Below are 15,072 nucleotides of genomic sequence, written 5' to 3' on the forward strand. Positions count from 1 at the left end.
TGCTTGCTTTTGCTCACCATGGACATAAATTCCCTAAAGTTTCTTGGGGGTCTTGGATTTGGGAGCCGTTCATACCGGTAAGGAGATTGTTGGTTTGCTGGCGCCTTCTTCATGATCGTATGCCCACTTATGATCGTCTCATTAGGCATGGCCTCGTTGCTCCTAATTGGTGCCCGATTTGTAAAGGAGATGCGGAGACGGCGGAACATATTTTCTGGAGTTGTGCGTGTGTGCAGCAGGCTTGGGCGTTTTTTCTGTCCTGGTTTGAGTTTTCTCAAGGTCTCCAAGAACTGGACATTCACAGCTTCCTTGTGGCTGCGTGGAACAGACAGTTGAGCTCTCAAATTAGTAAGCTTTGGAAAGCTGGTATTATCAATATGATTTGGGCTATTTGGACGGAGAGAAATAGCTGCATTTTTGCCAGCAAGAAGTTTAGTTCCAAACACATCCTTCAGCATGTTAAAGTGGCTTTTCTTGAGATCGACATGAACTTTAAACATCTGGGAACTATGAAGAAAGCTTCGACCGATTATGTTGTTTTGCGGAACATTGGCGTTAAAGGTAGAGTTGCTCCGCCTCCGGAGTTTATTTCTGTTAGTTGGTGGCTGCCTATAACGCCGTGGATGAAAGTTAATACGGACGGTTCGGCCCTCGGAGCGCCGGGGGCGATTGCTTCAGGCGGTGTTTTAAGAGACCATTGGGGTTGGGTGAGAGGGTGTTTTCATTTTAAACACGGGACTGGATATGCGTTTGAGGCAGAGCTGATGGCGGTGATCTCGGCCATTCGTATTGCTCACTCTAGGGGTTGGACTGATCTTTGGGTGGAGTCTGATTCCACCTATGTCGTGAGCCTTCTTCAGGAACGTTCTAAGCAGGTTCCCTGGCGTTTTTTGCTTTGTGGAATGACGTCTTGAGCTTGTTAGGTTCTTTTCGTTTGCAAGTATCGCATGTTTATCGTGAAGGAAATAAAGTGGCGGATATCATGGCGAATCATGAGCGTGATGTGGGGTGGTGGCCTCACGAGATTGAGGAAATTAAACATGCAGCTCGCTTGGATATGTCGACGCATTCACACATCAGAATGGTGCTGTGATAGAAGCGGGCGGTTGTGTGGTTTTTTGCCTTCTTGCTGGTGGTTTGGAGTGGCTTTTGGTGGTGTGGGAGTTGGTGCTTTGCTGCTAAGGGATCGCTGCTGCATGTGCATGGCTGATTTTAGTTTGGGGTTTTTTAGCAAACACCTGGTGTGCAGTTTGCTGTCTCTCCTTGTCGCGGATTTGAGGCGGGTGGCTGGGCTGTTGCATTACTTCTGGTGCAATTATAGCTTCTTCTTCTCAAGATGGCAGAGGTTCGGTGATGGGTTTTTCTTGGGTTGGAGCTATCGTTACCTTTGGGAGAGCATGATTATTCGGCTGTTTTTTAGTTGGTGGTGGATGTTTGGGGGGTATTTGGCGACGGCGTATAACCGGCCAAATTCCCCTTCTTTTTGTGTTTTGTTTTGGGTGAGCGGGGGGTCTTTGGCAACGGCGCATAACCGGCTAAAAACCTCTTCTCACCGGGTGTTTCTTTTTGGGACTTGGGCGACGGCGTCTTACCGGCCTAAGTCTAGTTTTTTTTTTTTTTTTGCTTTTTGTTTGGTTTCCCCAGCGACGGCGTATAACCGGTTGAGGTTTCCTTTATTTTTCTCTTGGTTTGACTTTGGCGACGGCGTCTTACCGGCCTTTGTCTTTGTCATTTTCGGTTGGTTTATTTTGTTTTCGACTGGTTGGAGCCGGGATTGTTTTGGGACGATGGTTAGGCCGGAGTTCCAGAAACTTTCCCTTCCGCTCTGCTGGTCGTGGTTTGCTTCTTTTGACGGGCACTCTTTTTCCTTTTATGGTTTTTCCCTTTGGGTTTTACAGGGAAAGGTTTTAATGAGGCCCGGCCCTTAGTCTGCTCTCTTGTGTTTTCAATGGTATTTTTATTTCTTTTTATTAATAAAATCGCATTTAATTAAAAAAAATTAGGTCATTAAACATAGACATATATGTGAAAGTCCATAACCGATTAAGTGAATTCTTTTCGAAGAAAGAACATTTGTGAATACTCAAAACTTGAGGAAGTTAACTCATGTCTAAAGATGAGTTTTGAAAAACTTAGTTAAACTAAATATCATCTCGACCCGAAGATCGAGAATCTCCCAGATGGAGTATTTTAAACCAATCAACTATATTTTATATGTATTAGACTATTAGTCGACCTACCTAAAGAAGATTTTGAATAATAACACATCCTTTTAGCTATCAAATGATTATTTTATCACTTGAAGTTGATAAAGACACCCCTAAACCAAAAGAAAATAACGAAGTTATTTAGGACCCGAAGTTCCTTACTTGTGTGCTATTGAAGCACTACTTTTATCATGCATGATATACAATTCGAAGTTGACTTGCTAGCAAGATTTAGGGGGGTGTATTCGTTGTGGATTTCCACAGACTTTAAAAAGTCCATGGAATTTAAATTCCATGGAATTCACATAGATTCCAGACGACTTTCAAAGAATTCGTGGTTGGATTTCACCCCGATTTTCACTGATTTTCGAAGACTTTACGGGATAATTTTGGAATTGAATTCCATGAAACCAGCGCCCGCGGAGTCCCAGCACCCGCTGGAAACCGAGCGACCGCTGAGATTGTCATGAAAAATATTATCCTTCCTGAAAACAGTTCCAAAGTGATGAAATCTGTTATAGACATCATCGAAAGGAAATAAATGAGGTTATGTAACTTCCTTATTACATTGATAATGAACTACTTTAATTGGCCTGGGTTTCATAGTAATAATGCACTAATGATTTAGAACTTATAAGCTGGATATAAAATCAACTACTTTTCTGACCTTCTTCTCAATCCATGCATCTGCACAGGTTTCAGCAGAGAATACTATATCAATTCTGCAAAAACCATAAAATTGAAATCAACAAAACAGTAAGCAAATATAAGTGGATTCATCAAGAGATGAAATCACATTTTAAAATTGTAGATTAAAACTGAAGGAGAATATTCGGCTCCTACAGAACGACCATAAGAAAGAAGGTTGTATTTTCATTATAAGGATAAAGGGATAGTTAGTCACTTCAAAAGAAAATATATAGTTGGACTACAAGATGCATCTCTAGTCAAATTTTCATGAGAATATCAAGAAGGATAAAAAAACCTTATAAATAGGATGAAACAAATTGCTGAATCATTTCTGTTGGAGGAAACAAATTGTTTTGCTCACAGATTTAATATAAGCAACAACTTGAATATTTAGCTAGCAAGTTAGATTGTTGTGAAAAACGACTGGTCGAACAAGCAACAAAAAGAGAAATTATAAGGAATGAGAATATGACTCTGATGTTGCTGAATTGCATACCTCTTTGCCTATCTTTCCGCTAATGGTGCCACCTTTAATGTCATTGATAGACAACTTCTCATTTTTCATATACGCAGCAATATCACCCATTATCCAATTCGCAGCTAGCTTAATATCAGCACCTGTTGCAATTGTGGCATCAAAAAAGGCTGCCACTTGAAAGACATTTGCACAAGCTTGTCAGCCATGCAGTCGGAAATTCAGCCATCACTTATCAAAAGCACATCACACAGCACCAAAAGTTTCGAGGCACAATGTTATACCCAGCGGCCGCTGGAAACCCAGCGCCCACTGGCTTCTTGGCCACGGGCGCTGAAACTCAGCGCTCGCTTAAAATTTCATGGATTTCAATTCTCGTGGTTCTTGGCCGGATTTCGTCGTGTGTATTTTTTGGATGAAATCCATGAAAGTCATTCCGGATTTTAAGTCAATGGAATAACGAATACACCTAGATTTATATGAATTTTAAAAAGTCTTGAATGAATACACCCAGATTTATATGGACTTTTAAAAGTCTTGAACAAATACACCCAGATTTCTGCAGACTTTTAAAAGTCATGAACGAATACACCCAAACTTTTAAAATCCATAGAAATCCATCAAATTCCACAACGAATACACCCCCCTTAATGTTTCTCCAAGAAGGAGAATTTTAAATGATATTAACCATGTTATTGGTTATATTCAAAGCAAATTACAATTGGTCTATGTTATGAAAGAAATCGAAATTCAAAATTGATGGATGATGTTGATTATTTATTTAATTTCGAAAACTATATTGAACACATTCAAGATTGTTATCTTGAGGGGGAGCATGATCTTTTAAATAGTTTCGAAAATTAGACTTTGAAGGTCAATGGCCCTGAAGGCCAAATGGTTGTACTATTTTTCCCTTACTAAGTTTTTTCCTACAAGGTTTTCTTAGTTAAGGTTTTTAACGAGACAACTAGTGTAATATATGAGTAAATATACGTCTTGTACTTTTTTTTCCTCTACCGAATTTTTCCCATAGGATTTTAACGGAGAGGTTTTTAACAAGGCATGAACATCTAGACTCTAACATCAAATGAGGAGTTTCTTTGAAGTCAAATTGCATGCAACTCAAAGGATACATGAAGATTCGATCAAGCGATAAATTGGTGGACTTATGCACAAAGACATTACCAACATCGACTTTCAGAAAACTAATACACAAGATCGGCATGCATCGACTCAAAGATATACAATGATCATTTTCAGGGGAGCAGCTGTACATTTTTTCCTTAGACTAGGTTTTTGTCACATTGAATTTTTCCTAGCAAGGTTTCAATGAGGCAGCATATTTTTAGGGTTAGTCATTTAAGGGGGGGTGTTGTAAATATATAAAATATATATTTCCCTATTAAATGACTCAACCCTAAACCCTAACCCTAGCTTTGTATCTGCTATAAATAGAGGCATTTAGTCCTCATAATAATACACTCCTACAGATTTATTCTCTCTACGCTCTCTACGATATTCTCTTCTCTTCTACTTTTCTCTCTACTCTCAACAATTTTAAGAAATTACAAATTGATGTATTTATTGATCAAATTGAAGATGATAATATAAATTAGAAAAAAAAAATCTATATATTTTCCAGCTATTACCCCAAAATTAAAATATTATGAAGTAGTAATTTGTCCACTAATTGAATCAGTCAAAACTAAATTTGACTTGACTATCAACGTGGCACCACTTCATCAAAACGATATTATTCTACTTATGTAATAAAAAAGTAATTGACATTTACATATACGAACCTTTAGTGTATTTAGTTTTGCACACGAACTTTGACAATCTATATTATATATATAATAGCAAAATAAATTCTATCCCACGTGGCATCATATAATCACTTTATTCTAATTTTCCTTAATTCTCATTCATTCTTATTTTTCTCAAAAATTTTAATCAATTTCCATATCTAAAAAACATTAAATATCTAAAAATTATTATATATTTAAAAATATTTTCATATCTAAAAATCATTATATTAATATTCCATAGATCAAGGAAAATTTATTTATATCCATACAAAAATTAATTGATATTTTTTCTCTATTTTTTTTTGCTTATTTTTCTAAATTCTCATGGCTTTTTTTTCTTTTCTTTAAAAGATGATCAATAATGGTTCCCCATTTTCCCCTTGGTGATTCGAACCCCCGACCTATTGGTTGGAGGTGAAGCGTCTTACCAATTGAGTTGCGCTTCGTTGTCAATTCTCATGGCTTTGATATTTTAATCAATTTATCTTGAATTCCACATCGAAATTTTAACAAACTTCACCAGCTGTAGTCATGTATTTATTAGGATAGTAAGTTCACCAACAATTAAATTTGACCAATTAAATTAGTTGGTGAAATAAATAGTTAGATAAATTTAATTTGGCCAACACTTAAGTCTGCAAAATAAATAAAAATTTAATGAATTTAAAAAAAAAAAATTACAATATAGATGCACATAAAATTTTGGAAAAAGCGAAATTTATTGACGTTGACCATTAAACATGAAAAAAAAAATTACGAAGGAAATTGGAGTTGTTAGAGCACATAACTGAGTATTTATAAGTAATAGGAGTATTTGCTACTGGTATATTCTGAGGAAGACCGATGGTATGGAGTCATTAGAGATTGCGGAGGCGGTAAGAGAAATGCATGGAACTATGTTTGTAAATTAAAACATGGCAAGTTGGAACATTATGAGGCCGGAGTAGAGCTTTGCTGGAAGCTTACTCAGCAGCTGGGCTTACTCACACTCACAGGATTGAAGGGTCAAAGTGGGCAACAAGAAGTGGATGAGGCCGAATATGCATGGATGTGGATGCACTTTTTGTTCCGGCGAAAGGTGAGTTCGGTGTGGGTTATGTGCAATGGTGGTATTGTCGTTGCTGGCATGGCGGTTATAAGGGGTATTATGGTGTGTGTGGAGCATAAAGTTGAGCCGGTAGAGTTATACACGGATTCCCTTTTGGCCGCGCGAGCAATGGCGAACGAGATGGAAGAAGTGCGATGCCTACCTTCGGACCTTGCAGAAATCCTTCAGATGGCTAGAACCAATTTTCTTTTAAACGTTAATCATATGTATCGAGAAGCCAATCTTCTGGCTCATAGCTTAGCGCAGATGGCGCGTTCTTGTGTGAAGTCTGTTTGTTGGACTCAGGATTTCCCTGACTGGATTAGGGACTTGGTTTCTCATGAAGTTGATTAATATATAGATGAGCTTGATTTCCCTCTCAAAAAAAAAAAAGTAATAGGAGTATTTTGATAACATAATTTTATATACTTTATGTTTATAAATATGACTTTAAATTGTTGTATTAGCTTTTTAATTTTGCAATTAACACGAATATATAATAAATTTCATAATCTGCACATTGTATAATTATCAAATTTATATTTAAAACTATTAACAAAATTTATATATAATAATTAATTCCGTCGAAATTTCGACAGGCAACAAACTAGTTGTGAATAAATACAGAACTTAAATATTGTTGTAAATTTTTCTCAAATTGGATATTGGTCAAAATTGAATCAAATTTGACAGTCGATATGGTACCAGTACATCAAAACAACTTTATTGTACTTACGCAATAAATCAAAAAGAAAAACTTAAATCCACTTCATACTTTTTCTTTCTTTCTTTCCACAATCACCACCACTGATGTTTACGTCATAAGTTAAACAAATTTTTAGTAGAGTAAGCACGCTATCATGACTGGAAACCGCCTAAGCGTTGTCAATATTTTCCGTCATTATTTTCATAGACCTTGCTGCTTAGAGCATCCATAATGGGGGCTCAATAGCCAGTGCGAGCCCCCATTTATTGCACCCGCTCTCGTTGCCGCACCGGCGGTGCAGAGGGCCGAAGCGCCCCAGCGCTCCGGGTGCAAGCCGCCGCGCGTGTTGCCACCTCCCTCTTTTATACCTATTTTTGTGTTTTACATAAAAAAAAAAAAATTAAATTAGAGAGTCAATGGTGGGCTCTCTCATTGTGGAAAGTGAGTGCAATAGTAATGGAGACCATCATTTGTACTCACTTGGGGCTCACCATTGTGGATGCTCTTATATATTGCATATGTAAAATGATGTCGTTGTGATGAAGTGGTGCCACTTTGACTATCTAGTCATGTTTAATTTCTAACTAGTACGCTCGAGCGATGCACGACGGAAATCGAAATTAATAATATATTTAAATAAATAATAAATATAAATTTTAAACAAAATTAAAATATAAATAAATACAAAATATGTTTTAGTTATTCAATAAAATCCTAAATTTGAAACTGTAGATTTTCAACTTTGTATAAAGTGTAATGATAATTATAGTTATTAAATAAATTCAAAATTTATTCAATAATAAAAATTAGTACTCCCTCCGTCCCGTTAATAATGGCACGTTTTCCTTTTTGGGTTGTCCCGCTATTGATGGCACGTTTCCTATTTTGGAAAAAATAAGGGAATGATTAATGTTAATTAAAACCTAATCAAAAGCCTAATTAAAACCCTTGCCTTCTCACACTAACTTTACACTCTCTCTCTCTTCCTCTGCCCTATCTCCTCCGCCGCCCTCTCTCTCTCTTCCGCCGCCCTCTCTCTCTTTTCCGCTGCCCTCTCTCTGCCCTTCTCACGGCGACGACGACTGCTACACCCTTGTCGTCTCTCCTCCTCCACGGCGACGGCGCGGCGCCTTCGCGTCCACCCACCCTTCTCCGCTGTCCTCTCTCTGCGCTCACTCTCGGTCTCTTTTTTTCTATTGTTCGCGGCGGCCGCTGCGAGCTGCGGCGGCGCTTGTAGAGCCAGCGGTCACCGCCGCCCCTGCGCCCTCTCTCTTCCACTGGTGAGATCTACTTGCGTGGTGAGATCTGGGTTTGTGTTGGTGTGCCACCGCCTCTGCTCACGATCTGCTTGGTGTGCCACCGCCTCTGCTCCCTCTCTTTTTCTATTGTTTGTGTTGGATCTACTTGCGTGGTGAGATCTAAGTGACGGTAGCGGTCGACGGAGGAAATGTGGATTTGGGTTTGTGTCACCGGAGTATCTGTAAAGGGGAGGGTTGGTGTGGCCGTGTGGGCTTTTCTGTGTCGGCCACACCCAGTAGAATGCCAGCGAGGCGAAGGGAAAGCGGCGGCAGCGGCGGCGGCCCGCCGGTGTTGATGAAGAGAGGTGTTGATGAAGAATAGAGTTATTTTATTAACAATATTTAAAATTAATTAGCAATAACATTAAATATGTGGTCCCTACAACTTTTCTCCTAATACAATTTTCCTTAATACCCGTGCCGAAAAGAAACGTGCCGTTAATAACGGGACGGAGGGAGTATAAAACAATTACACATATTATATATAGTATTACGGGTAAAAATATTTTCATACACAAACATTAATAAAAAAATTGTAAAATTTTAATGAAGAGAGAAAATAAAATATTTTAAACTTTAAATTTTCATAATTTATTCATTTTAAATTTATTTTTGATGATTTTTATACTATATAGTATTAAATTTAAGATGCATATTGAATATTTTTTTCATGAATCAAATTTGACGATGTTTAGAAAGTAATTCTAATATAAAAAAGGAAAAAAATTATGGAAAAATTGTTGGGAGAAGAAAGAGCTAGAAAGAATATAGGGAAAAAATACCTCTTTTATATATTACATATAGATATGTGGAAAATTTAAATTAGTATATTTATTCATAATTATTAAAGTTCGAGTGGAAAATTAAAGAGGAAATAACACCAAAATCCTTGTGATTTCGCGAAATTCACATATTTCATTTGACCTTCAAAAGGTAGTGATTAAATCCTTAAACTTAATCCCAATTCTTATTTTTCCCATAAAATTGACCGGCTCCTAAACTTATGCTTACATGGCTGTCGGAAAATCACGTAGGATTAAATTTTCAGCGAATTGCTGACTGTGTTTAAGCGAGAACATTAAACATCGTCGTTTTAAATAAAATTAGGGTTCTTCAGAGATTATCTGCCCCTCTCTTCTCTTCTCCTCCGGCCGCCGCGACCAGGACGCCGGTCGCCTCTCTCCCGCTAACCCTTCTCTCCTCTCTTTACAGATCCCCTCTTCTCACTTCTCCTCCAGCTGCCGCGACCAGGCTGCCTCTTTCCCGCTAACCCCTTTCTCATATCTTTACAGACCCCCTCTCTTCTCTTCTCCTCCGGTCGCCGCAACCAGGACGCTTCTCTCCCGCTAACTCATCTCTCCCCTCTTTACAGATCCCCTCTCCTCTCTTCTTCTCCGACCGCCGCGGACACACAAGCACGAGGCGGCCACCGATATAACTCCGGCGAGGAGCGTCGGCCTCGTCCTTCGTCTGTACTCCCTCAAACTGAAACACCCTCTGAATCTCCCTCTCTGTCCTCTTCCATCCGCCCTTGGCTGGGCATCGCAGCGACACCGCCGCCGCCGATCCCAGCCTCCCTCATCTCTCTCAACTCTGCCCCTAAGTCAGACGACGGCACACAATCGCCGACCGCCTTGTTCCCTCAACCAAACCAAACACCCTCAACAAGAAGCTGAGCAAAACGACGAGAAAATATCATTTTAAGGTCAAGGGAAAAACGAGAATCGCGCCAAACTTCAGAGATTTTGACGCTATTATGTTAGACGCAAAACGACGCCGTTTAGCTTCTAATTAATCTACTCAGCATAAGTATGCCACGCATGGTGACACGTCATCTAATTAATGGCCGGAAAACGTCACTTAAGGGAAAAACGAAAATCGGAGCAACAATTAAGGATTTTATCACTACCTTTTGAAGGTCAAGGGAAATATGCGAATTTCGCGAAACCACAAGGATTTTAGTGCTATTTCCCCAAAATTAAAATATACTCAAAGCTCCTGTAATTGAACATCAATAATCCTTTCATTTTCGTGAAAAGGAATTTTGTAAGTATACATTTTTTCTAGGCGTATAAATATATATAATTACTTTTATTTTTGTGAAAATAAATTTTATAAATACACATTATTATTAAAAGGGACAAGTTTATTTCCACCCAAAAACAAATAAGGAAAAAAGAATCAAAATTAAATGAAAGAAAAAGGAAATCAAATGCAATTCACACAAGTATTCGTTCCTCAACCCTAAAATCCCAAATTGAAAGAGAACAAAAACCCTTTCTTACCCCGCATCCCGCCGACGATTCCTCGCGCCCCGCCGCTGCCGCCTCTATCCGTCCTCTTTTAACTGCAGTTACGGGTGAGTTCTGATAATCTGAGATGCTGATTGCTACTTGCAAGATATCTTCTCGCATCCTTTCATGATTTACCATCACAGTCGCAAACGTGAAGATTCGCACGATTGAATTTAGAGCATATTTCGTTTAATCCTACTCTAATTATTTTGTATTGATATTATTTTATAATTACCTTTGATTTTCATCAAAATTTGGGTCCTTATGTAGAGTGATTATTTTAATTGTTAATTTTCAATTTTAATCTGTTTGTGATTTTTATCTCTGCGTTTGACCAAAGTAGGACGGCTGAAGGAATTGAAAATCTAGTCGGTCTGATTCTGCTTGTTTCTTAGATCCATCAAAACTTGAATTTTCTGCTGCTTATCTTCAAAAAATGAACCCAGTGGGAGAAAATTAAGTTTTTGCAATGGTTGCAAAGTACTTGGCTTTACTATGCGCTAATAGTACTAGAGTTTTTCTACACAACGGGAGATGCTAATTTCATGCTTTTGAAGCGTTGTATAAGAAGTATTAAGTAATTAGAATTCAATAATTATGAACAGCTATGTAATTTATTCAGACGAAAAATGTTTGGGGATTGCTTTTTCACTCGTCCATCTTCCTTTTGAACTTTTCCCCTCCAAAATCCAAATGCTATGTCTCAGCAGAGTTCAAAGAACTTCCGACTTTCTGCTTTGGTTCATTCTGCAATCCAATTTAAGTAATACATTGCAGTGCAGAAGAGCAATGTGAATATATTTGCTCTGAATATGTGTGATTTGGTCCTGAAAGTTATGAAGCTACTGAAAGCTTTTCAGTTAGTGGTTGCCCATTTTCCTATTAATTACTAAAAAATGATAAGGTAGAACATTGGTTCCACCTAGTCACTGTTTTGGCGTAGTTGTCTTGACCTACATGCCAGGGCTGATGAATGTTGCCAATGAATTATTGGAAAATTATTCAGAGTAATCTGTCACTGATTTGGTGTATGTCTGGCTCGGAAATATCATTTCCCCAATACTAAGGGAGTAACTGGCTTCTCGATTATGCAGAGTACCCACATCAATGATCTATAAATACGTATCTTGCTCTTCACGTAGCAAATCCTCCTGTTGTATTGAATTGGTTGCATTTCTTTTATTTTCTTTGATGGGGTTGGATGCCTTCAGGCTGATAAAATGGCGGATGAACCTCAAGTTATGGACAAATCTTCTGAGGAGGTCTCAGAAACTGTATCTCAGAAGAAGCAAGAAACACTTGAAGAGATGCTTTCGAGACACAGGTACCGTAGTACTTGGGAACATTTTTCTGAAGAGAGTTTTTGAAATATGGAATAGGAAATATGAAGCATCATGGCTAACTGTAAAACACAGTCAGAAACTATACTTTAAAGTATTAAGTGCAAAACTCATTACCAGTTTGTGCAAAATTGTTTATTTGCAGGAAAGAGACTAATGATCTGCAGAACAAGGAAGTTGCAATGAAGAAAGCCGCTGCTAAAGGTAGCAAGGCTGAACAGAAAACTAAGAAGAAACAAGTTGATGAAGAGATATCTAGACTGTCAACGAAGCTTAAAGAAAGACAGGCTGAGGAACTAGCGTCTTTAGGCTTTAATAGTAGTAACGGGAGTCAAAAAGGAAAGCTTGATGACCTGGTGGTGAAGGCTATTGCCGGGGTTTCAGTCTCAAATCAAGCTGAGCAGCCAAAACTCAGTAAGAGTGCCAAAAAGCATAAGAAAAGAGCTGAACAGGAAGCAGCCAGGGAGCAAAGAATACAAGAAGAGCAGAACCAGATTGTAAGTGATCGAATGGTTGAAGATGAGAAGTTAGAAAAAAAGCTCGAGCCTCTTGGATTTACCATTAATGAAATAAAGCCTGATGGCCATTGTCTTTACCGAGCTGTTGAGAATCAGTTGGCCCTCCAATCTGGAGGCTCTTCTCCTTATAATTATCAAGAGCTTCGGCAAATGGTGGCTGCTTATATGCGGGAACACACAACAGATTTTCTACCATTTTTTCTGTCCGAGAATATGGCAGATGGAGAATCGGAAGAATCCCTTACAGAAAGATTTGAGAATTACTGTAAGGAAATAGAATCGACAGCGGCCTGGGGAGGACAATTGGAACTTGGTGCTCTGACCCACTGTCTGAAGAAACATATCATGATATTTTCTGGATCATTTCCTGATGTAGAGATGGGAAAGGAATACAAATCTGGCAACGTGACTGGCTCATCTAGTTCAAGTGTTATGCTATCCTATCACAGGCATGCTTTTGGGCTCGGTGAGCATTACAATTCTGTCGTTTCCATTTCAGGTCAATAGTAATTTTGTATTGAAGAGTTCCCCTTGGGATGATTTAATATTTTCACACCATGCCTGTGCAATATATTTTTGTCGGAGACTGGATAGAAACTAGATTTGTTTTTTGTTTAACACATTGAGAAAGAGGATACTTGTCTGGTCTTTCCATTTAATGAACGAGTTATTGTTAGATTTCTCTGACCATAATGCTTTCATATTGAATACCATATAAACGGCAGCTTTTGAGCCAATGAAACTTGAGATGAAGAATGCGATGCTTGAATAAAGCACTCTTAAGTCGACAGGGGAAACACGATGAAAAGTGGCCCCTATTTTGTGGTCCTTGTGGATATGGTGAGATAGTCTTCTACTTGAGACTTGAGAGGAAGCTCATTATGTGTAATTTGGAATAAAGGGGTGACCATTCGGTTTTCGGTTCGACTTTTTGTTAAAATCAAACCAAATTAAATTTCACGTGGGCCTTTGAATGATCTCGATTCTCGAGCCTCGCTTCTTCCGTATCTTGGCTATTGGAAAACGCATGATACCTATGCTATCTAGGCTTATCTGCCCTACCAAACACGCCTCTTCCATATCTTGGCTATCGGAAAACACATGATAGCTGTGCTATCTAGGCTTATCTGCCCTACCAAACACGCCGTAAATAACCAAAACAAACATATAGCTGCTTCACCAAATGTGAAGGTGAAATTTTAACTTCTCAAATTTTTTGCTACCCTTCACATATAATCCTTCCAAACTACATTAGTGAAAGGAATATTATTTTTAAAATATTAATATTAATATAAAATATCATCATATTATTACATTATACAGATGAATTTGGTACGAGGTACTCATTGATAAATTCTCATATCCTACTCAGAGGGTGTTTGGCTAAGCTTATTTTAAAGAGCTTATAAGTTCTTGGAGCTTATAAGATGTTTCAAGAGCTTATAAGATGTAATTTTTAAGAGCTTATAAGTTGTTAAAGTGTTTGGATAATTAAGCTTATAAGCTAGAAAGAGAATTTTTTTGCTAGAGAAAGAAAATATTTTTTAGAGAGAGAAAATCGAAGAAAAATAAACTTGAATGATATATGATGAAAATAATAAATTATAGTTGAAAAATATTTGTAAAAAGATTGTGGCATATGAGATTATAAAAAAATAAGTTGGGGTAGATGAACTTATTTTTTGGGGAGCTTATAACCTCTTGGAGCTTATTTTTGAAGCTTATAAGCTGTTTATGAGCTTATTTTGCCAAACACTTTGACGGAGCTTATAAGCTCTTTATAAGCTGTTTTTGAGGAGCTTATAAGCTCAGCCAAACACCCTCTCAATCATGTCACAGATGCTATACTATCCAAATTTATCTCAATCTCATTTACTATTCCCTCGTACTCGTATTTTTATGAGAGTGTTTTTTTTTAATCATCATTACTAGAATTCTAATTTTGCTCTCAATCATGTCATAGATGCTAGACTATCCAAATTTATCTCAATCTCATTTACTATCCCCTCGTACTCGTATTTTTATGAGAGTGTTTTTTTTTTAATCATCATTTCTAGAATTCTAATTTTGCCCTTTTAATGTGATATGAATAAAGTAAAATTAGCTCAAATCACAAATTTTCTTAAGAACTTTGGGATATTTAGAAATTTCAGTCCATCTAAATAAACAAATTAGCCTTATTATTTTTATCTATTAAAATTAATCTTTCAAATTAAACGTCCTCTTAGAATTTGGTTGCTTCGAAAAAGCAACCCTTTTAGCACCACATTAACCCCCCATCAAAAATTTGAACCTATTAATTTTTATAAACTTATCTCTACAATAATAAACCCACAAAAGCAATTTCATTGTGGGTCCTATTAAATCTCCTAATATATATATATATACTTTATTTTATTTGAGTCTAGAAAATGAAAAAAATTACAATTATATTTGATTTAATTTTTGTCTGTAGCATATCGTTGCACATAGTAATCATCAAAACATCTTAAAACTAGAAATAAAAATATTTCCATAATTAAGAATACATAATTCAAACTGAAACTACATAAATCAAATAACAGTATAAATAATTAGAAATTACATAACTATTTAGAAACGCACATAAACATTTTCTAATCTCTCTCTTAGTTTTTCTTGTTATAGATT

At 37.3% G+C, this 15,072-nt stretch overlaps 1 protein-coding gene across 1 annotated transcript; it reads left to right on the forward strand.

The window, feature by feature from the left end:
- The first annotated feature begins 10,442 nt into the window (after window positions 1–10,442).
- Window positions 10,443–13,101, forward strand: LOC131021758 (OVARIAN TUMOR DOMAIN-containing deubiquitinating enzyme 5-like). Its single transcript, XM_057951041.1, has 3 exons — window positions 10,443–10,630; window positions 11,777–11,889; window positions 12,051–13,101. The coding sequence occupies exons 2-3, from the start codon at window positions 11,786–11,788 to the stop codon at window positions 12,928–12,930; spliced, it is 984 nt and encodes a 327-aa protein (XP_057807024.1). The 5' UTR covers window positions 10,443–10,630; window positions 11,777–11,785; the 3' UTR covers window positions 12,931–13,101.
- Window positions 13,102–15,072: the final 1,971 nt, after the last annotated feature.

Source organism: Salvia miltiorrhiza, chromosome 4, assembly GCF_028751815.1.
Source record: "Salvia miltiorrhiza cultivar Shanhuang (shh) chromosome 4, IMPLAD_Smil_shh, whole genome shotgun sequence".
Classification (NCBI taxonomy): domain Eukaryota; kingdom Viridiplantae; phylum Streptophyta; class Magnoliopsida; order Lamiales; family Lamiaceae; genus Salvia; species Salvia miltiorrhiza.